The following is a 27,789-nucleotide window of genomic DNA, read 5'->3' on the forward strand; positions in this document are numbered from 1 at the left end:
TGAACCTCGGTGCGCTGGTCTTGAAGGGTCCGTTCTCTTTCCCTGCCATATTTCTTCTTTTTAAATGGAGAAAACCGCTAGCAACCCCCCGCAGCAAACAGAAGCTTGTCACTGGCCCTCTTGCAGTCTTCTAAATCGAGGCAGCTTCGAGCGGCACAGGTTCAACAGGCTCATTCCTGCATTTTCATCGATTTCTGCCTTTAGTAGACAAAGCTGCCGTATCAGGAAAACAAAAAGTCATGGTCGCCTGGCTTCTTTTGTACCCCCCCCCCTTTCTCCCCAAGAAAGGAGGCATGGTTCATTTAAAGCACCGCAATGGAAGAGAGCCTTTAAACTCCCCCGCTGTATTCATAAATGCACATATTTTAATTATTCAATCTGGATATTGCACTTTATATTTTTTATACCCCTCATGCCCCGCAAATGGAGGACTTTATCCGCTGCCAATTGAAAGCGGACGTTTTACTATAGGACAATGAGATCGTAGTCCCTTTGGGGAAAGGGAGCGCACGCGTGACGTCAATGCCGTGCGCCGATGTAGCGCCGCATGGCTGTCCACATGTCTCCCAGCGTCTGCAGCCTCTCTTCAGCGTTCCTGTGGATGCTCAGAATACCTACTTATTAGGTGTAGCATGATAGAATTACAAGTTTCTAATAAAAGGGGCGGGGAGTCTGTACGGTTGTCACAATGCACAAGTGTCAATCGAGTAATCATTTACGGCAGCGAGCCTATGCGCACTTATTCGGACACTTACCTGGAACAGAGTGAGACTTCGGAGTGAATGTCTGGATTGCACTGTAAATCTCGATCAACTGACATACAGCTAAATCAATACTTCTAAAGGGGAAAGAACAGTTCTTCAAAGAGACAAGTGCATGAACTAGGAGTGTCTTTACTGAGATGGTGCAGTGCTTGCAATGCTTTTTTAAAAACAGATCATTGAATTAAAATACATTAAAAATAAAAAAAGTTTTTCAGTCAACTACATACTGCAGCTCAAAAATCAATGGGGATAATATAAACAGTTTGTGAGCAATATTTTTGTGTTTTGTTTCTTTTTTGTTCTAAATAAGTAACTTTTTTTTAGTGGTATGATGTACCAATCTATTCTTAATAATGGGTGAGAATTCATCTAGTGGAGGATAGGAGTCGGAAACTCCTTGGCAGCAGCCAAGTGGAGACAACCTTCCTTCATCTGACATGAGTCCAAGTAGTCTGAGTCCTTCAACATAGCTTACTTGGTATGGCCATACAGCAGCTGCTCCTTTTGCTGTCCCTCATTGAAGTAATACAAAATTAGAAGCCACATGAAACACTGTAAAAGAGTTGGTTTAGATAAACTGGAGCATTCAGAGCAAATGTAAGTGGAGAATACACCTCTGAGATGAAAAAAACATATGAAATTAAATGCAAAAGGGGCTTTAAAAGGTAAAGGTACCCCTGACCATTAGGTCCAGTTGCGGATGACTCTGGGGTTGCGGCGCTCATCTTGCTCTATAGGCCGAGGGAGCCGGCGTTTGTTCGCAGACAGCTTCCAGGTCATGAGGCCAGCATGACTAAGCCACTTCTGGCGAACAGAGCAGCGCACGGAAACGCCGTTTTACCTTCCCGCCAGCACACTACGTGCTTTTGAACTGTTAGGTGGGCAGGAGCTGGGACCGAACAACGGGAGCTCATCCCATTGCGGGGATTCGAACCACCGACCTTCTGATCGGCAAGCCCAATCACAAGCAAAGCCTGGTTTTAAAGCTATCTTAATTTCAAATAACCTGTTCAAATATGTGATTGGTACTCCAGTTAGACATTAAAAATTCCACCCATAAGGTTACAGGGGAACCAAGTATCTTTAGAGTTTGGAGCACAGCATTTCTTCGTTTTGGAGGTGTAATTCCATTTTAAGCCTGAATGTGGGGGGGAAATGTTTCAGTGAGTATGTTAGCCATTTTGAAACTGTTCAGAATTTCCAATCTGTTTGTAGCAACCAAATCAGATAGCAGGGCAGGGCCCTGCCATGAACAGGTAAAGTTCTCTGCAGCAGAGCCTTTGTCCCCCATTTCAGAACACAGCCACTTCACATGTGATTAATGTCTATCCTGCTCGTGCGAAGAAGATAAAAGGAGGTTTTTTTCTCCGTCACTGAGCTCCTTAGAGGAAAGACGGGAGTACGTGAAGAAGGATAAATAAGTGCAACAAGCACAGCCTCAGGCATGTCTACTCAGAGGCTAGTTGAGCGCCGCATCCCATAGTCGCCTTTGAATAGACTTCAACTAGCCAGAGGTCCTTTACTGCGCTCACTGAGGCTTACTCCCGGGTTGCAGCTTCAAGTCAGCCATAGCGATCGCCTAGCTTTCCTTTGTTCCACATTGCCGGCGCGTAACCGGCATGATGATGATGATTATTTTTTAATAACTGGGTGGAGACGACGAAGTGCCTCAAGGGCCGCTATGACAGAATAGCGGTGTGCCAAACATGACAACTAGTTGCTTCCCAAGCTCAACTCCTAAGCATTGGATCCCGCGTTGCAGATCCTGCTGTGGATCCCCACGGGCTTGCGAGCAAACCACACCAGAGCTGTCAACGTTTTCCTGTTTTTAAAGGGAAATTCCCTTATTGCGAATAGGATTCCTTGCAAGAAAAAGGAAAAGTGGACAGCTATGAACCACACGCTGGAGGAGCCGAGCCGCTGTGCCCGCCCCTCGACCCCCTGCCTGCCTGCCTCTCTCTGCTTTCCTGCCTGCGCGCGCGCTTCCCCGGGCGAGAGGAAACGCCTTGCGTCCGAGCGCGCCTGCGCGGGGACGGGGGGGGGGGGGTTCCGGACCACGTGGCTGACGCGGGGCCGCCCGCTTGCCTGCTGGGAGCAGAGAGGGCCGGGCCTCGAGTGCGGGAGCGAGCGAGCGAGCGCCATGGCGTCGGCGTCAGCGGCAGGAGCATGCTCGAGAGAAGAGGCCTCGGCCGTGGCGGCGGCGGCGGCGGCCCCCACCGGCGCGCTGCCGGTCTTCGCGGCGGCGGCCCCCTGCGCCTTCTCCCCCGGCGGGCGGCGCTTGGTGGCTCTGTCGGGGCCCGACGGGCGGCTCCGCGTGTGGGAGACGGGCAGCAGCCGCCTGCACCACGAGTACGTGCCCTCTGCCCACCTCAGCGCCGCCTGCACCTGCCTGGCCTGGGCGCCGCCGGGAGCAGGAGGAGGAGGAGGCCGCCCGTCGCCCAGCAAGGTATCCCCGTCCCCCCAGGGCTGGAGGGGGTCGGAGCGGGACGGGAAGGGAAGGCTGGGCCTCCTGCGCCTCCCCCGACGGGAGGGAGCCTGTCAGCCCTCGCGGGGAGGGAACGAGGGGGGAGGCAGGAAAGGAGAGGCCTCTCCCACCCCCCACCCCAGAAAAAACCCGAAGCAGCAGCGAGCCTTGCTTCTTCCTCACGTGCGGCTGGGCCTCGGGTGCCCAAGAGGAAAAAGCAGCGCTTTTTGGCCTGGCCTCGTAGGGGGTGTAGTGGTTTTGCAGTAGGGGGTGAGTGGGGGTTTTCCTCCTCTTTCCCCGATTCTTTTTTTGGGGGGGCGGTTGAGGATTTCTGCTCTAGCGGGCCCCGTCCACCTCCACCACCACCAGGGCTCCCTTGGGCCGCAGCTGCAGCACATGTGTTCCGCTGTGGCTCCGCCCCGAGGCCGTCGCATGGTGGCTGGCAGAGAGGAGTTTGCGCCCCGTGCGAGTGGAATCTGCGCCACCAGGGCGAAACCGCATCCTGGCCTTGACTAGGTAGCCTAGCCTCGGTCTGTAAAGAAGCCCTGGGTGGTCGTTCTCCCCCCCCCCAAGCTCTAAACAAGATCTCAAGTTAGGAACTCGGGGAGCTACTTTATTCCATTTAAAAAAACAAAAAACACTCATCTGCACTCTCTGGGAGTATAGTAGCTTTTCAAGTTTCACGCAGGAGGGCTGAATTTGGGGTGGTTTGCATAAAAAAGCAAGTAGTGGTACTACTGAGATATGGCCCCCCTCCCCTTTCCTAATCCAATCCCTGAGTCCAGAGATGATGCTGAGGACTCAGCCTTGGGTGGTGTGTGTAAGTCTCTCCCTCTCTGTGTATAGGAAGCCAGTCTCCATAATGCTATTCCACTCCAGTGATACTAAGAAATAAATCCCCACCCCCCAGATCAAGTTAGGAGTGGGCTTCATCCTTGATAGCTTGGTAACAGAGGATGTGGGGCAGCCCCCCACCTTGGTTATGTTCTTCAGTGCACCCCTTTACTTCATCCTGTGCAAATGAATTCACTCCAGTGGGTGATCACTGTAGGGGTGTCAAAACTAGTTCCTGTACATCTCAATTTCTTTAGTGAGAGTAAGGATAAATGGCAAGGGAGCCGTGTAAGAGATATAGAAGCTAATTGCCAAATGGCACCTTAAACCTAGGTTACGGTTGCCACAACAGAATGTCTAGGCACCTTTTTTTGGCAATGAGGTTTCTTATTGTTAATATTTTCATTCCTATACTGCTTTATGTTTTAAAGGAAAAAAGTCTCAAATCTCAAAACAATCCAGAATATGACAAATTCATGCTTCAAGGAAAATATTTCAGATCCTTCTCTGATGTTTTGCTTTCCCCATATTTATTTATTTATTTATTTACCTACCTACCTAATTTATATAGCTGCCCCATAGCAGAAGTACTCTAGGAAGCCAGTGTGGTCTAGTAGTTAAAGTGTCAGATTAGGACTTAGGAGATCAGGGTTCAAATCCCCATTCAGTCATGAAGCTCACGGGGGGACGGACCCTTGGCCAGTCACAGCCTCTTAACTTACCTCCCAGGGTTGTTGTAAGGATTGCTTCAAAGTTTGCTTTTGAAGGCTGTAGCCTTGTGCTGCAACAGTTGTCCTCATTTGGCACATGGATGTTCTTCAGCAAAATCCCATCCCTGTTTATTCAAATGCAAGTCCTATTAAATGTGTATAGAACGTAGCCTTGGTGTCCTAATTTACTATTTTATTTATAACCTGCTTTTTCTGTTAGTTCAGATATTTTCTGCACAGTCCATCAGTTGCTCAGTATTGATCCCAATGGAACACGGGCCTTGTGAGCTCTTTGTACTAAATCTGATATGTGAACAAATAAATAGGGGCAGCCTTCTCTATATCACCACATCATTCACAAACTTAGAAGAGTTTCCTTTTTATCTTGGTTTTCCAAGGAACGTGGCAAAGTTACTGCTAGTCTTGTAGCAAGTTGAAAGAATAAATTTAGTGCACATTTTTTCCTATGGTCACATATAAGTCAGTGTAAAGTACAGACATAAACTTTGTTTCCATAGGCGCATTTGTTAGCCAATTCTGTTCAAAATGTTGCAGAACTAAAACACCCTTGCTTGAACCATTCATGTTGCTCATGTTATTTAATAATACATAAAAATCATTACAGTTGTACCTTGGATCCCGAATGCCTTGGTACTTGGACGTTTTGGCTCCCAAACACTGCAAACCTGGAAGTGAGTGTTCCTGTTTGCGTATGTACTTTGGAACCCAAACATCCGACGGGGCTTCCAATTGATTGGCTGCACCCTGCAGCCAATCAGAAGCTGCACTTTGGTTTCCGAACGTTTTGGAAGTCGAATGCGTTTCCGGAACAGATTCCGTTCAACTTCCAGCGTAGGACTGTATTCTTGATCAGAAGAATTCATGTGCTAAAATACCTCTAGTCACATGAAGCTTATCTATATATTGTAACATCATGCATTCCTCAACACCTTTTAACGTATTAAAAAGGGCTACACGTTTTTGAGAGGGAAGGCTTGCTACCAAGACTAAGAATGTCCTGGAGATGAGTATAAAACAGAAAGCAGATTTCCTGGCAGCATTGAACTCAACCTGGGCAGTCTGTATTTCAGGGTACTTTCTTTCTTCTGTCCATGCCCAGTTTGATCAGGAGTAAGTTGTCCCCCGCCCCAAAGATCTTAATACTGTATTGCTTCTTGGTGCTGAATTTTGAGACCTGTTAAAAAAAACAACAACAGTGGTCTGCAGAGAGAAAGAAATGTAACTGTTTAGATAACATGGATTCCAAAAAGCCTCAACATCTCTAAAACTGATAGTGTTGGCTTTTGAAATCAGTACTTCATTCAATATGATTTACTTGTAACCTTAAAATTAAGAACCCAAATGCTTACTAAATTTGTTGACAAATCTTCTAGTATGGAGAAATCTGAATTTATGCATGGAAAGGTATAATCATTTAGTGGAGAGCTGCTTTGTGTGTAGTTGGGGGTTTTTTTTGTATTAAATGAAATTACTGTAGCAATTGGTACAATTGTTAAAGCTATACGCACATACTCAGACCACACACTCTGATTCCTTTCCTCACATCCTGATTCAGACATACTGTGATTCACTGCAGTGTCTGAAACAGGCAAAAATGGTTTGCATGAATTGTAGTAAGATTCTAAAACAGAATCAGAAGCTGAGCTGTAAATGTTTCTAATTCTGATTTGGAAGCCAACGGCCATTTATGTCACAGATGGTCAACCTAGGCCCTCCAGATGTTGTTGGATTACTCAGCCCCAACTAGGATGGACGGTGGTCAGGGATCATGGGACTTGTAGTCCAACAAGCTTAGTGTGGTTGTAGATGTTAATTTATAAGTAAGATTTTAAATGGGATATGTGTGTGTCTGTATGTGTGTGTTTGTGTGTGTATATATATATATGACACACACACACACACACACACACACACGTACAGACATATAAGTGATATGTATATGTTTTTGGTTTTCCTTTCTACTTTAGGTGCCAGAAACCAAAGTTTGTTCTTAAGGCTTGTGCAGAGCTTAATTCAAAGCAGTACAAACCTAAAATAAGTTTAAGAAAGTAGACTTCAGGTTTTCATGCTAGCAGTTCAGAGAGAATCAGCTTAGTGAGTTTATAGGTGAGAAGTCAAATATGCTCTTTGTGTGGTGGTCTAGTTCACAGTATTGTCCAGACTGACACCTGCCATTCATGCTGTGTGTCTTGCCTATGCCTGAGACTCCTTCACTGGTGTCACTTGTGGGAAGGGTGAAAATCTTGGGTAACATTACTGCCAAACCTGGAAGGCAGATGTTGGTCTGGGGGCAGGGGAGCCGGCCTGCAGAGAAACAGCAAAATAGAAACTGAAAGCAGAGAGGAGGGAATTGCGATTTATGTGGAACAAAACGGAAAAAAAATGGTTTAATTTTATAAACAAATAGGGCATCAGAAGCCTTTGGGCAGGGAAATAGAAAAGAGAGGGGGTAATGGAGGGTGGGGCTCACATCCATGGTGGCAAGGAGTGAAACCTAGTTTGCAAGTAACACTAAACCAAATCTTGACTTACTGTGTGAGCATGTGGATTCCCAGTGAGGAGACCACAGCCGCTGCACTCATGCCCTTATCCTGCTGCTGTGCTGCCCAGAGCTATGCCATGGTTTGGCTTAGTATGTTGTCAAAACTCAACATTTGTGGTTTGTCTCATTCCAGGCAAATTGCAAGCTGTTTTTTAAAAAAAAAAATTAAGGGAAAAATACCTTGGTTATTGGTTACAAGCTTGTGGTTTGGATGATGAACTAAGTCAAACCATTGCTTTATACCCTGGGTAGCATGGTGGCAGCAGAATTGGGAGAGGAATGCAGCAGTGACAGTTTCCTCTCTGGGAACACCACACTAAGCCATGGTTTGGCTTAGTGTTATGAGCGAACTGAAGCAGAGAGGGAAGACTACATGCATACTATAAAGAGGTTGGCGAGAGTAGAGCACACTGGGGGAGAGGATTAATAAAGAGATTCAGAGAAACAAGTTTAAAAAGAGAGGAGGGGTTCCTACAGGCTGCTGGAAGAAAAAGGAAGATAGAAAATCAGTTAAAATAATGAAACTATAGCAAAAATGGTTGTCCATTGTTTACTTAGTGAGGCAATCCTCCTGAGTTAATAGAAGCATAACTGGATCGGAATGATTTGAGTTGTGGCCCAATATTTTTTAAAGGTGGCAGTTAAGAACAACATTTCCTGTTAATTCATATTAGCTCTTTTTGTAGCCATAGGTGAATAACATACTTTTGGCATAGTCTTTTTAAATGAATAAATTGAAGATGATGCCTTCCTCTTTATGTGGCTGGGAGAGAGATTTTGCAGAATATTTTTAGCTTGTTTTGGAGACGAGGAAAAAAAGAGCAAAATGTGTGCTTTTAAACTTGCTCTTGAACATGGCCCTTACTGGAATAAAGGCAATACTTAATATTGAGTATAGGTTGTCTCATTTGGGGAATAAAGCATTTAAAGCAGGAGCTTGGTTTTGTTCTGGGTTTTCTTTAAAATATACAACAAAGGCTCTAAGTTTATCCCCTTCAATGTGTGAATAAACTTTGTTTCGTTTTGCCCAAGGATAGCAAACATGGAGCCCTCCAGGTGTTGAACTGCAACTCCCATTAGCCCAACCCAGTATGATCAGGAAAGATGCAAATTGGACTACAGCTTAACCTGGAGGGCACAATATTGGTTATCCCTGACCTTGCCTGTAAAACTGTAATTTAATATAGCCAACCAGACTATTTCTTCTGTCTTCATTTGATCGCTTTACAGGAAGGCCCTCAGAGAAAGAAGAGGAAATCTGAAGCTGCAGAAGCAGGTGAACAGTTAGATCTTTTGGCTATTGGTACTGCAGTTGGCAGCATTTTGTTATACAGCACAATAAGAGGAGAATTACAGAGTAAACTAGTAAGTATTACTTGCAACAACATTCAATGTTTTTCTATGACTAAAATAAATTGTATTTTTCTTAACATAGGTTTTATTAGACTAGCTTAATCATAGCTCACATACAATGGTTCAAGCATTGATGCAGTTAGAAATGGAATTTGTAAAACCTGCAAGGTGTCATGGGAACTTGAAATGCCTGTGTTTTTGGTGAAATACATGACAAGAGAATAAATTACCCAAATTTCATGCAGCTGCTTATATGAATTTTACAGTGTGCTGCTTATACAGTGTGCTGCTTATATGAATTTTACTTGAAATTAACAAAGTCCTTCATAAGTAACTTATTTAGGTTTTGTAAAAGAATGTACTTCCCTGTCTGTGACTGAAAAGATGGGAAGTTAATATTTGGGTAAATTACAATGTATCTCTCTTGGTGGACCTGTGGTTTTTTTAACACGTATATTAGTGTCCGGGCAAGTGGACTTAAAGGAATAGCAAGATGTATAAAGAATTCAAGGGGGATAATTCAAGTTAAGCCAGAAGCAGGCTGAAATGCCAGAAGGGTCTCATGACGCAGATGGACAAATTTTGCTTCCTTGATATTCTGGAAGTATTCCCTTATATTTGGGTAGTAAGTCAGTGGTCTGCTTCATGCATTTCCGCTGGGCTGCAGTTACCAAAAAGGTAAACAATTTCGGAGGGTGATTAGAAATGTTATACAAATGCATAAAATATTCATACCACCTCAATATGTCAGTAATAAGCAAGTTCAGGTACCCATAATGGGGAACCTTTGGCCTGCCGGGCTGTTTCTAGCCATCTTTGCCTGCATGCCAATGATGTGATGTAATTTGATGTTACCTGTTAGTCATTTTAATTTGCCCCACCACTTTTCACAGTTTTCCTAGGGTTACATTGAAGTCACAGTTTGTAGTTCTTTGCTGTGGTTTTTATTGTACAATTTTTAAAGACACATTTGAAAATGCTACATTTTCTGCATCTTCTGTCCAGTTGCTAGAGGAGTTTCTGCAGATCCTCATATCATCTATGGTAATGCTGAGGAGCCCCCTTCTTAAAATGATTCATTCAGGGAGAACTTGAAAAGTAGAAGAGCATGATAGAGTGGACACATCTCTTGTATGACTAGATGTAGTGATTATGGGACAGCTCAGGAAAGAGGTACTCAAACAATTAAAAACAAGGATATAATCATGTTGGTCCATAAGAGAGAGAAAAAACCCTCCAACGCCCACTCTTAGATAGCACCTTTATTAGTACCAACCCAAAAAGTCAGAAGAATGTGTCAAGCTGTTGGGCTCTTCAGGATTTTTCATTGGGCATGGTGTTACCTGGGATGGAGACAGTAGTTGGATGAGGAAAATTACCGTATTTTTTGCTCTATAAGACTCACCTTTTCTCTCCTAAAAAGTAAGGGGGAATGTGTGTGTGTCTTATGGAGCGAATGCAGGCTGCGCAGCTATCACAGAAGCCAGAACATCAAGAGGGATTGCTGCTTTCCCTGCGAAGCGATCCCTCTTGCTGTTCTGGCTTCTGAGATTCAGAATATTTTTTTTTCTTGTTTTCCTCCTCCAAAAACTAGGTGCGTCTTGTGGTCTGGTGCGTCTTATAGAGCGAAAAATACAGTAGCTGCTTCTCAATCTAACCTACCTCACAGGGTTATTGTGGGGATTAAATTAGGAATGGGAGAACCATGTTTGTCACCTTGAGCTTCTTGGAGAAAAAGGTGAGATATAAATGCAACAACAACAACAACAAATGACAACGATGATGCTACTACTAATAATAAAAATCCATCTGTGTTCAAACATGGTCTGCCTGCTGCTGCTATGTCTAGTTCAACCCTGGCTAACAAAGCCATGTGTTTTCCACTACTCTGTCCTGAAGAAGTTTGTCCTAAGCATGAAGTTACTGGGCGTGAATGAGTAATCCACAAGCGCCCCAGTGACAAATGTTTTTGCAAAAGTACTGAAGTGGCCACAGAAGGGTAGCAGAGATTGATCTAACCCCACTAGGGAAGTGATGTTACTTGCTAATAACCTTTTCTTTTCATCTAGAGTGGTCATGACCGTAAAATAAACTGTGTACGGTGGCACCAGGACAATGGCTGCTTATATAGCTGTTCAGATGACAAACACATTGTGGAATGGAACACACAGACGTGCAAAGTGAAATGGTGAGTCTGGTTTTAAAAACAACACAAAACAGCTACAGAGAATTTATTGCTGGAGTAGGTGCCATACATGGAGGTTTAAGACATTTGGGGCGGGGGGGGGGGGATGGCATATTTTCTGCAGCAAATTATTTCCTCTATATTATGATGTGTGTGCAGTAAGAATTCTCATTCAAGTTGGGGAGCTTAAGGCCTTTACTTTATGTAGCAATTAAATTGGTGGCTGCTGTGTGGACGATAGGTTGTTTTGCTGCTAAAAGGATTTATTTGTGAGTTATTTTAGTTGCAATCAGGGAGCACATTCAGTGTAGAGAACATGAGATAAAAATCATAGGTATATGAGAGATGAGATGTTGCAGGTGCCTGGAGGTGTTTATCAGTGATAATATCACCACTGATGTTATTACAGGAGTGAATCTGATTTATTTCAGATAGCTGCATTTAAACTCTGTCTTTCGGAGTATTTCCTGGATTCAGAAGAAGCTCAGCATTTTAAAGTTTCTTAAAGGGGGGCGGGCAGGATAAAGCACAAGGTCTATTTATCTGTTTTGGTTATTAAAGCACATTTTCTGAAGATTAAAGCATGCAAACTTAATAGAAGACTTCCTGTGTTGATCAAGTTGTCCATTTGCAAAAAAGGGAATGTTTCTTCCTCACTTATTTTTTTCTGGCTTCTCTGAAGTTATTGAGCTTCTGCAAGGAATGGCTAAACCAAAATATGTATGATTTGGAATACCGGAAGCCTTATGGAATACCGGAAGCCTTATGCAGATTTACAGACCTTAAACATAATTGTGTTGCCTTCGCTGCTCAGCCTAACATTTACATGTTGCACTTGGCATACAGGCTACAACCAGTTGATGCATGTCCAATTGATGCGTGGCCATGCACCCACACATCATGGCAACTTGGAAGTGGCCAGAAAAGGGGGCGGGTCTGATTTATGTGCACTTCACCATCACACACGATTACCTGGGATACAACCCACATGCAAATCGGAGGTTGCCTGTATATGTTAGCATACAACTGCCCAGACTACTGTTGTCTAGGTCTCTTAAGCTGTTACAAATGAGGCCAGTATTTGAGTGGGCTGAGCTGGCACAGTTCCGATGAGCCCTGAAAAGCTATATGCACATTTATATATTTAAGATATATATACAATTGGCAAATAAAACCCATAACAGCTTGGGACCAGTTTACTTCCAGGATTACCATACCAATTCGACTGCTTTGATCTGTGGACCTGGTTCTGTTACAGGTGCCACGTAATACTCATTCTACAGTTGTAAGATACTGCTGCAGCACCTGCACTTTGGAACTCCCTGCCTGTTGATACCAGGCAGGTTCCTTCACTGTATTCTTTTTGGTGCCTGCTTAAAATATTTTTGTTTACGCAAGCCTGTCCAGATATATAGATGCTGATGTGTTTTGATCTTTTAAATGTTTTAATTACTTGCTTTTAACTGTTTTTATTGGTAATTTTAATACTTCTTGTAAATCACTTCCCATGGCACATTTAACACTCTTGAAACAAATGTTTTGAGGCTACAGAATTCTATTATTTTAAATGCCCCTCCCTTTATTTTTGCCATGGTACGTACTCTTGCCAGAGCTGTGCTCACTGTTCTTCCCATTCTTCTCAAACTTTCTAGCAAATGGAAAGGAGATAACAGCAGTGTGAGCTCACTATGCATCAGTCCTGATGGAAAGATGCTTCTGTCAGCTGGTCGATCTATCAAATTGTGGGACCTGGAGACCAAGGAAGTCTACAGAGTAAGTATTCACTTGGAGTAAATAAGAACATAGGGAAGATTGCTAACTTCTTATGGTGAACTGAGTTGCTTCACTTCATCCTGTTTAAGTAATATAATTTAAGATAGAGGTTTGCTGGAAGGTTTGCTGTGATGATACTGTCAATGTGGTTTCTACTGGCTGACAGTTGAATGAGGACATGAGATTCCTTGGCTGTGTCTGAGCACTGCCAGCAGCCTGTTCACCAAATTACACCTGCATTATGCAGAAGCATAGAGTTGTGTCCAGGGGTTTCCCTAAGCAGACAAAAGGCTCTTTGATCCAGAAGAAGACTCTTGTCTACTCTCAATCTCAGCTGTTATGTTTGCTTGATTATGTGGGGTCTCCCAACCTTTGGAAGAGTCTTTTTGGTGTGCTGCCATGGGAAAGAGTGGGCAGGGAAGTCTCCTTCCATCAGCCTCATCACACACACACTTTTCTAGATTTTTAGTTAAACATAACATAAGTGTAATGCTAGAGTAGACCAAAATCCTGTCTTGTCCAGGGTTCTGTTTCCCATAGAGACCAACCAGGTACCTATGGGAAGTTTATAAGCAGGAGATGAGAAAAATAGCTGTTGATTGCCTTATACAACAATAGTTTGTCTAAAGCTTTCTAAGGTGGTTCCCAGTCTAACACAACAATTTATGTTGTTGAGCTGATGAGCTCGAAGCCTTTTTTCCCACTTAGCTATGTCTTAGTTCCTAAGGTAGATTTGGATATATCAAATGACGGATATACCCAGACCTATAAGTTTGTTTCTTTTGAAGCACACTGACCAATGCTTACCCTGTGCTTATTTTTCCACTAACTCTGGAAAAATGATTCCGTTACATGCAGAAATACAGTACCTTTGAGCACATGAGAATGACAAGCTGCCTGTCCCTCCCACCCCAAGACACTGTAATGCATTATTATGCAAAACTAATTTGTAATAGGTTTCCTGCTATTCTAAGGAGCCTCTTTGATTGTTGAACCTGACATTTTTTATATTACCTTTCTGGGAAGCTCTACAGAAAGATGGAATAGATTAACTCTTATGGAAAGAATAATGATTGGAGAAATAGAAAGCAATAACATCATGAGATAATGATCTAATGTACTGAAATGCATTCTTAAAATGACTTGCTCAAGCTCACAAAAGAACATCATTTCTTTTTTTGGATAAAGAACATCGTTACCAGTTTACCTCTTCATTTATCCCAAACACAAGACTTACAACTTTTGCTGCAATACATATAAGCTTACTGTTATTGGATTTAAAAGTGGTTTTCTTTAATACTTGCCTTTCATACTAATCCTAAATTCATTTTCTCGTAAGAAAATCCCATTGATTTTGGTAGAACTGGTGTGTAGAACAGATCTTTTATCTTACATTTTTTAATTGGGTTTCATTTCTAAAATTTCTTCTCTAGCATTTCACAGGACATGCTACAGCAGTTTCAACTCTTATGTTCGTCACAGTACGGCCTCCCAATGAAAATCAACCCTTCGATGGAATTACAGGGCTATATTTCTTATCTGGAGCAGTGCATGACCGGTTACTCAATGTTTGGTATGTAGCTTTCCCCCTAACAATCAGTGTTGTCAGTTTGTACCCCAAAATATGAAATGTACTTAGAAACACAAAAAGCTCCATGATCAGAAATGTGGATTTTGGATAGTTGCTGTGAACAGATGTAATGAAAAACGTGGCTTCTATTCCTTCACAGTTCAGTGCAGAAATGAATTTCCAGGGTTCTCTGAGCATGTGCTTACATTACACTATGGTGTCATTGTTTGGTTATTTTTGCCTCATTTTTGTCACTATTATATCTCAAGGCAGGTGAGATCAGACAGGAAAGAAAGGAATGCTGTAATGAGTTTCATGGCTACAGATGAGCCGATCCATATCGACCTGACAATGTCAGAAAGCAAAGAGGAGGTAAGGAAATGTAACTCACCTATTGATTTTCTGATGCCACTGTGTAGAAACTATTTTGGCTCAGTTCTGATCTATTTTGTATAACTGGAGAACTTAAAAAGCAGCCATTAAAAAGAAACTTTGTGATTTTAAATAATTAAGTTGTATTTATAGTAAATGTGTCTGATGAACATTTCATAGAATCATAGAGTTGGAAATGGACCCTGAGGATCATCTAGTCCAACCCCCTGCAATGCAGGAATATGCAGCTGTCCCATAGAGGGATGGACCTGCATCCTTAGCGTTATCAGCACTATACTCTAACCAGCTAATCTATTTGACCACATTTATAGAAGTAGAGAAAATATCTGAATTATTGATATGGTAGTTGTTTTGTGATCTGATGATGTATTATTTCTTTTCAGCCAGTTAAATTAGCAGTTGTATGCAGAGATGGACAGTTGCACTTATTTGAACAAGTCTTGAATGGGTAAGTTGGTATTTAAACATACACACATCTCTATTTCAATATTGTGTTACCAAAGCATTGAAGAGAGTAGTGGGACAAATCTCTGTTGGCAGCAAGGTTCAGTTTGGATGTATCTGAAACACTGAATACTCTTTAATAGAGCCCAATATTTGTGTTTGTCTTATAACTTGATCTTTAATAGAAGTCCTTTCAGCTGTACTTTTTGAATTGTTTTTAATGACTGAAGCAGAGAACTGTGAAATTGAGGGGGGCGATACTCAGGTTTGCCTCTGATTATCACTATAGGCAAATATAACTTGCCTTTGTTAACCTGTCAGCAAAATGGCGAACTTGAGGCTTATTCTCCTTGTCATCTCAGCACATGGTAGCTGTAGTTCTCTACAGCATTCAAACTCTGAGGTAATTGTGTTGATGGCATACTACAAAGAATTTGATTGGCTACTTGATGGTCTTTGGTTGGTTCTGTCAAGGCAAACCAACCTGGGATAATTTTTTTTATGAAGGATTGTATACAGATTAATGCCTAACTTCATTCATTATGGAGCTTGAGCTTTGATTGGCAGTAAAAAGTAGCTTTGGAAGGTTGTGAGGCTTGCTCCCATGTTTGACTGTGAAGAGATTTTAAAACTGCGGAGACAGGTGTGCAGAATATAATATTTAACAGACTTATTTCCTTGCAGTTCCTGCAAAAAACCATTGACATCAAAATGTACAATCCAGGTAGCAACATCTGGAGAGGGAAGTGATACCACGCCAAAGCCAATCCCTATTCTAGCAGCTGCATTTTGTTCCGATAAGGAATCATTGCTACTTATGTATGGAAACTCCTTACAGCCTGTCATTGAGAGAGTGGTATGTGATGTCTTTTTGAAACTCAAAAGTTGATGCCTTGATACAGAATCTGAATCTAAGTTGAGATTATTTCTAGTTCATGCTGAGTTTTATCTGATGCTCCTTGTAATATTTCAGGAAAGCTTTGATTTTGCTTCATAATTAAAAATTCATTAATTAAAAGTTCATATAGCCTCTTGTTTTTGCAATTCAGTTGCAATTAAAACTTTGTTAGCTTAGTTTATACATAGGTTACATGATTGGGGGAAGTGGACAGCCTAAAAAGCTTTCATTCAAGAGTCTTCCCTGTTACTGAAACTACTTGGATACTGTGACTAAAAACTGTTACTGACCTGTGAAAGTATCGACATCTATTTTTGTGTCTCCCTCTGTTGTAGCCTGTGAATACTACAGAGTCACATATGTGCTTAGTAAGAGACATTCAGAAGGCCTTGATGCTTAAAACAGAAATGGCTGTGACAAAGGTAAGATTGAAATCTGTTTTTAAGTAATCCTTTTCATAATGAAGATGTTGGTTTCTTTGATATAATACATAGAGTAAAAAAAAATATGGCAAGTTCATGGTGGCATCCCAGAATGTATTTTTAAATACACTGGCATTTTTGTCTATGAAGGTGATTTGAACCTAAGATACAGTTCTGCTATGGATATGTTTAAAATGATGGATTTGTGAGTATATTCATGATGATAAGTGTGTTGTCTTTAACAACACCTACAAAACTATTTCGTCTTCAGTTTCTTGATATTTTATCCACTTGCGTATTGGCATAGATGGGCGAATGTAAGCTTTCTAACAGTGAACTTACAGGGCTTCTTCTGCTACGCTAGCCACAAAGGAAGGGAAAGTTTAAGGTCCTCGAGTATGCTGTGATGACTTTGATCTTGGTTTCGCTTTTTGCTGAATTCCAATGATGACACATTTCTCTTGGCTGTCTGAGCATACCTAAAGGATGGAAAGCAATTTGTATATCTCACAGGGGCATGCCTCTCTGTTCCAGGAGCCCTTATAATTAGGATCCAAACAAAGCCCACCAAAATAGTAGACTCATTGCAAGCAGGATAGTTCCTTAATGAGCCAAATGAGTGTTGCTTAATGAGCCAAAATAATGCTGCAATCTAATCATCTTTGGGAATAAGCCCCAGGGAAATAAGTGTGGCTTACTTCTGAGTAGACATGCATAGAGCATTGTCCTGTAATTACTGAAAATATGTAAGTTCTGTTTTTGTCATGCATCTGGTGCTATTAGCTGTTGCTTATTTTGATATTTATCCATGTACAAATTGAGCATGGATGGTTCCAGTGGTTTAGTTTATGACCTTTGGCGAAAACTCAGATTTCCAAAATGCAGACTTTTCTTGCAAACAAATTCATGTTAAAGTAACCATATCATTCAAAAGTTGTACCCAATTAAATTCTACTCAAAGAAGGCCCACGGACCCACTATTGTGCATAAGGATTTTCATTGCATAAGTGGGGGGACAGACACTTCCACAGGTCTCAGTACAGGCAGAATAAAAGAAAATGTGGGAAGGCCATTTGAGCTTCTGCTACCTTGCTGTAAGAATGCAAACGGAAATCCCATGGGAAATTGCCATGCTTTTACTGGCCTTTGATACCCTCCACCCACATATATGACTTAAGGAGTGATCAGTCTACCTACCCTGTATCTCCTGTTAATACGCTTCCTGGAAGGAGGGACTGGAGAGCTTGCCTTTCCCTAGCAGCTGCCCTTTGAATCTTAGGATGGTCTAGTGTTCCAAGCAATCAGTATAGCTTAAGTCACTAATAAAGGTGTGGTTTTTTTTAAAAAAAAAGAAGTACTGAGGCAACTGAGAACTGGCATATGGCGGCATTAGCCGTTCTGCCATTCCAGCAATAATGGGTTTCAGTTCCTAAGGCACAAGAGATTTCAACAGGTTATTAGGATTTTTTTTAAAAGTGCATTTTAAAGATCATAAAATTTAAATTCTAGGTATTAACCCTGCAGTTCTGTTTGCTTAGTAAGTATCTTGTTTCTGTTATTTTTCTTACCGTTTAAATTGTTTAAATAATGAACTAGCTGCCAGGTATGTTTTCTCTTAAAAGAACAGTTTTGGTTTCAAGTGAAATATCTGTTGTGCAAATTAAATTGGAACACGATCAAAATTATTGTGTAAAATAGGGGGGCAGTTGTACTCGTACAAACGCAGATATCTTTTCTTCTTCTTTTTTAAAAGGTGAAAACTCCCATAATCAACTCGGAAGTCAAAACGCTAATGCCTGGACTTCCTGGCCATAGTGCAGCTATCAAACCTTCATTTCGTGGAGAGAAAATGGAGACCAAAAGAAAGTCTACTGCAGCTGGTAGAGAGGTGAATTGATGTTTGGCCTAGAATAAATTCACAGCACAATCATCCATGTACAGTACACACTGTGGAGGAGAATGCACTTTAGATATTTCTTCAGTACACTAATTTTCACGTTGTGTGCTGGGATCCCTGTGGTTTCTCAACAAGAAGGCCAAATACAGTGGATAAGCTTCCTTGAAGTACAATTCTTTGCTTTCTCTTTTGCTTTTCTTTATAGTGTACATTTGTGGGGCAGTGTCGGGGCACATTCTCAGTTCACATGGGGCAATGTTGAGGCACAGTGTGTCTGGCCAGTATGCCATATCAATGGCATATATACGTGTGAAGGTATTGCCACTTCGTGTGTATGTTTTGTGGTGGTGATGGGGAAATGATTGCTATTTGTTTTTAAGTGATTATTCTAACCAGACAGTTCAGAGGTTCACAAGAAGTGGTCAAAAGTTCAACCCAGGGAATTGAAACTAAATCATTTTATTTGTATGCTGCCTTTCCAAGGACGGCTTAGAATATATTTTTTAAAAAAACATATGTAACTACAAACATAAAAAGTCGTAAACAATAAGCAAACATCAAAAAGTACAAAAACAAATTGAACAGTTTCCACATAAATCATAAGATTCAAGCTAAAGATACAAAGAATCAACATCCACCACAGTAACAACAGCCCGCCAAGCAAAAACTGCTAAAGAATACCCCACTTCCTGGTCATCCATTATCTCTTGATTGTGTTCTGTCCTTAAGCTTAATGAATGGCTGGTCTTTAAACATGCAACTGTAGTGCTGTGAAGAGGGATTTGGCTTATTGGTGGGTGGCATAAAAAGCACCACAAAGCTTAATTATGGGGATACTGTCCTGTATGTAGTGCCCCTTGCTGTGCAAATAAGAATGACTTTTTCCTTGCTGTATAGGAGAGCATTGAAGACCGCCTTGGTGCAATGGATATTGATGTGATGAAAATGAAACAGTCAACAGGAGGCCTTCCACAGACGGACAATTTTGCAGTGCTTTTAGTTCAGGGTTTGGAAAGCAGTGATCCTGAAATACTAAATGTAAGTGTAAAGAGCGTTGTGGATAGGGAAGACTCCCTCTTGTACCAAATAGCCATATTTAGTATTTTATTTATTAGGTTTTATGTACAGTGGTGCCTCGCAAGACGAAAAGAATCCGTTCTGGGAGTCTCTTCGTCTAGCGGTTTTTTCGTCTTGCGAAGCAAGCCCATTGACGGATTAGCGCTATTAGCGGCTTTTAGCGGCTTTTAGCAGCTTATCAGCAGCTTATCAGCTTATCGGATAAGCAGATAAGCGGCTTAGCGACTTAGAAAAAGAGGGGGGAAAGGAAAAAAACAACCCAGGAACTCGCAAGACATTTTCGTCTTGCGAAGCAAGCCCATAGCAGATTCGTTTTGCGAGGCACCTCCAAAACGGAAAACTCTTTCGTCTAGCGAGTTTTCCGTCTTGCGAGGCATTCGTCTTGCGGGGCACCACTGTATTGCTTATGTGTAAGTCAACCTGGAAGCTTTATTGAATGGTAGCATAGAAATAATTAAATGAGGGGTTTGCTTTGGTTACTGCATGCCTGTTCATGCAGCAGGCTACCCATACTCCAGGGCTGCATATTCCATGTGTTCCCTCTATTTTCAATGTTGTGGCTGTGAGTTCTGTTGCTTAAATGGTAGCACATGTTTTCAAGAGGGGGGGAGATACTGTAAACTTGGGGAACCCCAACATTTGCAGAAGTACCAAAAGAAGTCTTCATGAGGACTAATTTTGCTCAGTCACCACAGAATGCTGTCATAGCGTTTCATCCAGTACTGTATTGTGCACACGCAGAATGGAATTTCACTTGCACAAAGGGACCACCCTCTCTTGTGCACCATCAAGATCCGCTCAGGAGAGTTGGGAGATACTTCGGAGCAGATTTGGGGTGTGCATGGGGGGAAGAGGGGAAGGTGAAGTCCTGTTGCGTGAGTGGAAGTGCATTCATGCAGTAGCTGTTTGGAATGAACTGAAAACCTGGTGGGAGGGTGGTTGGAACTAAGGTGTTGTTGAGGAAAGCATGGCTGACAAGTTTAATAGTGAGCATGACCACTCCACGTTGAAACATTTTGTTGTAGGTCCCACTTGTTTTTGCATTATTTTCATAGAATTGGAAGGGACCACGAGGGTCATCTAGTCCAACCCCCTGCCCAGTATGGGGCTTGAATCCATGACCCTGAGATTTAATTCTCATGCTCTACCAAATGAGCTGAGGGCTGTGTGTCTATGTCTGTCTGTCTGTCTGTCTGACTAGTCCAAGGCCATCTGATGAGTGGGACTTTGAACTTTGGCTTTACCAGTTGAATTACAGTGCACTACCCAATATGCCACACTGGCTTCTGATACAGGGCATTTTTGGTGCCAAGCATAAGCTAGTAACATGGTTCTTTCCCTGATTTGCTTTCCCCTCTTTTAACAGAAAGTGCTTCAAACCAAGAAGGAAGCAGTAATAAAGAAAACAGTAGCCAGAATGCCTGTGTACTCTGTCATTCCTCTGCTGCATGAGGTAAGAAATATTTTATTATAAGTCACTACAATACCAACATTACACCAGAGTCTTAGTTTAAGCAAGGCAGACACAAGCTTTGTCATTAACTGGAATGGTATGCCTCTTTCATATGAAAGTGGCCTTTAGTTCTCAAGATTCTGTGCCTTGTCAAGCTGAAAGCCAGTTATGAAAACAAGGTTAGTTTCTTGTCACATAAAACCTGATGCAGCACCAGAAGTGAAATAAATGGTTGTTCTGAAAAATGGAAACAGACAGCACTGTATCTTAGTAATATCTGCATAGAATGCATTTTACCACAAGTGAACGTAGTTCATTGCATTATTCCAAGCGGAATGGCTGCCACGACATATTCAGAGGAGAATATTGCCGCTGTGCTACTTGACAGAAGTTAAGCTGTTCAGACTATCCAAATAATTTTTATTGGTTTTCATGTAAATACTAGAACGACATATAAAGAAAGAGACTTAGGGATCATAATTGCAGATAATAAATGGCAATCAATTTGGCACAACCCATCCCTATGAACCATCTCTGCTCGTTTGCAGGAGGCTTCTCTTTAAATTATATTTTGCTGTTCAGACTAGTAAACAGCTGTGTGTAGAAACCAAGCCGATTTGTACACAAACCACAGCATGTTGTCTTGAATTTGCCCATTGGCTTTTATTCTGATAGCAGCTGAACACTGAAACATCACATTATGTTGTAACTTGTGGTTAAAAATGAGTGCAGTGCATGATTTTGAATTTTATATCAAGTTCCATTCTGCTTTCTCAGTGTTCAACAGAGCTATCACACTATAATCAAACTTGCTGAATGATCCCTGGTTAAACCAAGGGCTCACTTTGTGCAGCCCTTTGTGTAAAAATAAAAAAACCAAGTCTGAAACCAGCATTTAACCAATGGACCAATATTTTAATAAGCTGGTGTTGATAGATAATGTTTTGCAATCTGGTTTGCCATGTAGTACACTGTTTTCTGGGGTTTTTTGTGCTCCAGTAACAAACCTGTGCTATAAAAAATACTTTATGATGACGATGAGTAAAATAGCAAATGGAACAGAAAGCTGAGTTACAAACCTATTTGGAAGCAAGGTTTTGAACACTTGAGAAGAACCTTACCGAAGAAAACTGTTTATATCAGTCTTGTTATAGCTGTGCCTGCTTTCTCTATTCCATTTTAGCTCACAAAAAGGCTGCAAGGGCACCCATATAGGTAAGCAGAGATTACATATTTTTCTTCATTAAAATGTGAAAGCACAACTCAGGGCGGCGGTCAACATATATGACATAATTCTGTAAAAGAGTTACTATCAAAGGAGACATAACCAGCAGTTAAAGATCATAAAAACATCTGAAACTGTACTAATCAATATTTAAAAGGGAGGAAAGTTCCTTGTAGCAGCTCTGATACATCCTTCTGTTAGACAGTGATAAATGATAATCTCCCGATCCAGCAGTAGTGGTGCTTAAAAGAGCATTAATGTTCAGTTAGTAGCACCAGATGAATGCAGCATGGCTGGGTGACATCCACAGACAGATGCGCATCTGATTTATTTATCTTTCAGGCAAACTGATAGTTCTTGCTATTGCAAATTCCTCAATTATTAAAGACGGCATAATGGTTAAATCGTCATAATAACTTAGAGCTGTCCTGGTTGATCTTTGTCTGATACCCTGGGGAGCCAAAGACAGTCAGAGGAGGTGATTCTGAGTTAGAGGGTCGTAATTCTGCATTGAGGTAGCTTTCTATGTGCACTCTCATCTGCTTTGGGGAAATAAGATGTGAGTGAGGCCGTGCTGCCCTTTGGGCTGATGTAAATGCCACTGCTGTGAACCGTACTGCTTAGATGGTGCATTGTGCACATCATGATTTCTGACAGTTTCTTCATTTGTATCCCTTTGTGAAGTGGGTTGGGTTCTTCATCTTGAGATATGAAGCATGCTTTGTATTGTTTTTCTAACCCATGTCAGTAAATGCAGGTCACTCTCTTTACTCCTTGTTTTCCAGCGCCTCACAAATGGTTCGATGGCTAAAGGCCGTTTTAACTATACATGCATCTTACCTTTCATCAGTAAGTACTCTTAAACGCTCTCCTCTGTCCCAACTTTGTGCTTCAACGATCCCATTTGTGTGACCTGAATTCTTTGCCTGTCCCAAAGCTCACTGATTCTTAATGCTAAGCCCCATTGCATGCAAGCAGAAGCTCACATGCGCAACATTGCGTTCTGCCCATGGTTCTGAATTGTGCTGATATTGAGACTATGGGCAGATCCACACCTTCAAAAATTGAAACCCCACTGCAGCAGTCCAGTGACAAATAACAATGGTGTCTCTCATTGATTAACTTAGTGGTGTTAATCCAACCTGTGTGCCTATTCGGGCCTCCCTGTTTGGTCCAAATATGCCCACCTGCCCATCATCTGACATCAGGTGGGGAGAAAAGAAGAATTGGACACTAATTCTTAGTACCTGTAATACTTTTGCTTCGTGGGAGAAAACCATTACTGAATCTGCTGGTCTCATGCCCATGGAATGGAATTTCAAAACTGGGGAGTCACCACAGAGAAGGCCATATTCCAGAAGATGAGACCCAGTAATTGGTTGTCTCTTTGACATCTGATGGGAAGGCATTCCACAGGATGAGCGTCACTACCAAGAAAGCCCTCAGAGCTGGACCTCAGTGTCTGGGCTGAACAATGTGGGTGGAGACGCTCCTTCAGGTATACTGAGCATGAGGCCGTTTAGGGCTTTAAAAGTCAACGCCGATACTTTGAATTGTGTTCGGAAACATACTGGGAGCCAATGTAGATATTTTAGGACAAGGAGTTACATGGTCCCAGTGGCTGCTCCCAGACACCAGTCTAGCTGCCGCATTCTGTATTAATTGTAGTTTCCAAGTCACCTTCAAAGGTAGCCCCACATAGAGCATATTGCAGTAATAAAGTGGGAGATAACCATGTACCCCTCTTGTGTATATGTGTATATTTAATATTTATATTTAATATTTATAATATTGCAGCTGGCTTGGTGTTATAATAAAATGTTGACTATTCCCATGTATCTTGTTAAGAGACAAATGCTTTCTCCCTCTCCTTCTCCTCAGTTGCCAGATCTGGTCCCTCAGCTGGGAATGCTATATCAGTTAATGGAGAGCAGAGTGAAGACTTTGCAGAAGCTCTCTCGCTTACATGGGAAACTCTACCTTATTGTCACCCAGGTGAGTTGAAGTGGGTTGTAGGGCACAGGAAAACTATGAATGTAAGAATGGAGGGATGTTACATCTTACAAGAATCATGGCTTATACTCTCCTGGGTGTAATAATTGATTTTAATAGTACTGTACAGTATTTCTCACAGTCCTGTTGCTTCTTAAAAGCTAATAGTCGTGACATAAGCAGTTAAGAACTAAATCCCACATTGTCATCTTGATGACAATATATCCTGCAGTATATTGGTTCAGCCTACTGTGAAGAATACATCTGAGCAGCTAACAAAGTTCTAGCCCATGGACGTTTTTGCCACAATAACGTTTTGAGTCTTTCAGATGCCAGAAGGCTCCTCATGATCTATTACAGAGAAACGAGGATATATCTTTGGAAATATTTTGAAAGACGTATATGTCTCTGTGTGATTATTTTTATATTACATTAACATACTATTCTGGATAACTTTCTGGCATTCATTAAGTCTTACAATTTTCAAGAAGTGTTTCTGAGCATATGGGTAGAATTAGGTGTTAGAGATGCAAACATTTAATGTAACCCTCTGAAACATCCACATGCTTTTAGTTGTATTGTAAACTTTTCTCATCCAACAGGAACACAACAAGCTCTCCGAGCAGCTCTGCTTTTTAATTGCATGCAATTCATTTTACTTTCTATGAAGTAATGCATGTTCTACACATGTGGTAGAATGGCATCGTTTTATAAAATATTGCTACAGCCCCTGTTAATGCCATACATTTCTTTTCAGGTTGCTGCATTGGAACAGACTCAGGATGTGCCTGATGTCAACCAGACTGCAAAGCTGGTGTATGAAGAAGGTAAGGAAAAGGGACTTAAGTGGAGGTGCCTTGGGAGCTATCGGGGAACAAGATGGCTCTGTTAAGGCCGTGGCCCCTTTGTTTCAGATTTAGATTTGTGCGTGTAGCATTTTGGTCTTATAGACTGCAATTGGTAAGGAAGAGAATGATTCCACATCGCTGAAATAAGCCTCAAATAGTTGAATCAGTTTTATTGCTGTGTTCATGTCAGGCTCTCAAAAGTTGCTTCCAGTATTAGTCTCTGCATGGAAGGAAGAGTTGGACTGAGCCTGCTGCCCCATGTTCAGCATTGCATGTCCAGTCCCCTATACTCATGAGTTCATCAAAACATCTGAAAAGGCCGTTTCCATCCAGGCATACAATTATAGCCATGTAGGGGCCCTTTTCAGGTGTCCCCTTGAACATGCAGATGTTTGGGCTAGTGGGGGCAGGTGACATGGTATAGACTAAACAGGGGGAGGAGATGTTATATAAAGCCTTAAGACTGCATGCATATAGGCTTTATATAAAATCTGTATAAAATGTATATATCCCATCAGAAATTGAAACGCTACTGCCGCAGTCCAGAGATCAAAAACAATGGTGTCATTGAGTAACCTGATGGGGACTCAAGGTGGCTTACTGATAATAAAGAAGCAGCTAAAAACCCCCAACAACAATTAAACATTAATATAATTAAAACACGATCTCACTTGTATGCCTGTATGTTTGTACATAAAAAATATCTATTTAAAAACATTATTAACCGTGCAGCTTGCCTAATTGTAGTGCCAGAGTGTTTGGTCAGAATAATTCTAGAAGTTGGCTGGCTAGTTTACTGGTCCTGAATGACTAGAGGATTTGGTGAGGGTTACAACCAAATGAGAAGCATAAAGGGGTTTTTGCTTCCATGTTACAGGCTGAAACCAGCTTGTTAGTCTTCTTTAAGAAGGCTTGGGGACTACTGTTAAACTTTGAACCCTACTGAACCTGTTTTTTTTCTGCCAGCAAAATTGCTTTGGATCTTTCGAACTAATATAACAATAGGTTAAATGAAAGAGTTTTTTAGCATATAGTAGTGCACGCTCTTAGTATCTCTTTGAAGAAAGGTCTGTCTCAAACCTCGTGCATTCTGTCCTGACAGAATCATCAGAGGAAGGTTCGGATGATGAGATGGCTGGAGAAAATGATTCAGATGTAAGTAAAAGCTCCCAATTAGTTCCTTTCCCCACGCTTGGAGGTTAGGCTCTTAAAAGTGATCACAGTAGTCACGTGTCTTGTTACTTTCTCCTGCAGGAGAACTGGGATGAAGAGGATGAGAAAGAGGAAAGCGATGAGAACGATGAAAGAGATGAACTTTCAGGCGACGAACAAGAAATGGCTATAGAAAAAGAAATCAATGGGGAATCAGATTTGGATCCAGAAAATGAAAGTGAAGAAGAATAGCATATGCTTTAAAAGGGGGCGAAAACTCCTATTAACTGGCCTCCAAAACTTTCTGGACTGCCACGCTGAAAACCGCTTACAACACACAATGGATACTTGGCCCAACGGCTGTGATGGCATATTGGGACACTGTATTTCCAAGCCCAGAATGTGTAACAATGCCAGCCTTCTTATTCCTTTACCGCCTGTCCTATACTTCCTGGGATCACAGTGAAAGATTTTTCTTCTACATAGTAGGCAAAGATTACCCCCCATTTTCTGGACATTTCATTTTGCATCTTGAATGAAATAGTTTTACCAAGGCTCTTTGGATGATAAACTTGTTGCAGCTCAGTTTCAACAGTTCCAAATTCTGACGGAATGAAGACCACTTCTACCTTAGCCCTCTTTAGTTAAGTACTTTTCCAGTTGGCACCTTGCTGCATTTTTTGGAAGAGAATAAATATTTTTGTAAGACCTTAATGTTGATTGTTCTTCCTCTTCTCTCTCTCCGCCCATGTCCGTTCGCTCATAACCGAATTACTTAGGCCTTGGCAGTGGTACAACGCCAATCAGGCTGAGCAAAGCATTTTCTTTTTGAAACCAAACTTTTTATATGTGTGTGTGTGTGTAAAATCAGTCACTTTTCTTGTACTTCAGAAAAACAAAAGAAAATTAGGTTCATTGGTGGTTCCTGACCTCTTAATTTTAATTGAGCTTGTATATAAGTTTAATGCTGACCCAGAGACAAGAGTCCATCTTTGGAAGGATAAGGATAAAAAAAAAAATGAAAAGAGGGGGCAGATGCTTGTGAATAATGTAACACAACACGTATACATTTATTAGGAATTTTTAATCTTCGGGGCAGAACAGGGGTTGCCATTAGTTCAATTAAACTGAAGTGGTATGAACAATTTTTGAGAGCAAGGTTGGGTAAAGGTTTTGAGCCATTAACCAGTATAATGTACAGTTATTTGTCTATAATTGGAGCTGTTGCAACCAAATACTGCCCTCCTTTGTAAAGTGAATAAATATACATTGCCTTTATCATGTACTAGTCCTGTCATGTGTTGGGTTATAGTTGAGTGCTTGCAAGTTGAATTTTGTACTAATGATGATTTATCAATTCTGTAGATTTATCAGATTCTTCCACTAGCCTTCACTCTTAGGTTTGAAATTACTTTTACAGAGACTCCTTTTTATGAAGGTTCTTGCAGGGGTGGGATGCTCAGTAAGTTCTGCAGCTAATTGTTTATTATTTATTAAATTTGCATGCTGCCCTTCACAGATCTCAGGGCAGTTCACAAGAATAATGTGAATTATTGGCAATCTCAAGTATCACCTCTTTTTAAGTATATGGGTTGTATTAAAAATTTTAGAGAGGCAGACATAGCTAAAACAAATACTATCCCACAATAATTACTATAGTCTGTATTTCCATATCAAGAATTTAAACATTCTTATTACATTAAGTTTATTCTATAAATGTAAGCAACTCAGTCCAAGTATTTACATGTACCTTGCTTTGTTACTTCAATTTT

At 41.4% G+C, this 27,789-nt stretch overlaps 1 protein-coding gene across 1 annotated transcript; it reads left to right on the forward strand.

The window, feature by feature from the left end:
• The first annotated feature begins 2,889 nt into the window (after positions 1-2,889).
• Positions 2,890-27,295, forward strand: WDR43 (WD repeat domain 43). The gene is made up of 18 exons (XM_081000649.1): positions 2,890-3,210; positions 8,566-8,700; positions 10,758-10,876; positions 12,526-12,646; positions 14,080-14,219; positions 14,486-14,588; positions 14,993-15,057; positions 15,738-15,909; positions 16,287-16,373; positions 18,127-18,261; positions 19,168-19,308; positions 20,714-20,800; positions 21,984-22,015; positions 22,811-22,874; positions 23,907-24,020; positions 24,775-24,844; positions 25,968-26,020; positions 26,120-27,295. The coding sequence occupies exons 1-18, from the start codon at positions 2,905-2,907 to the stop codon at positions 26,267-26,269; spliced, it is 2,094 nt and encodes a 697-aa protein (XP_080856775.1). The 5' UTR covers positions 2,890-2,904; the 3' UTR covers positions 26,270-27,295.
• The last annotated feature ends 494 nt before the right edge of the window (positions 27,296-27,789 follow it).

The sequence above is a fragment of the Podarcis pityusensis genome (assembly GCF_964106645.2).
Source record: "Podarcis pityusensis genome assembly, chromosome: 3".
Classification (NCBI taxonomy): domain Eukaryota; kingdom Metazoa; phylum Chordata; class Lepidosauria; order Squamata; family Lacertidae; genus Podarcis; species Podarcis pityusensis.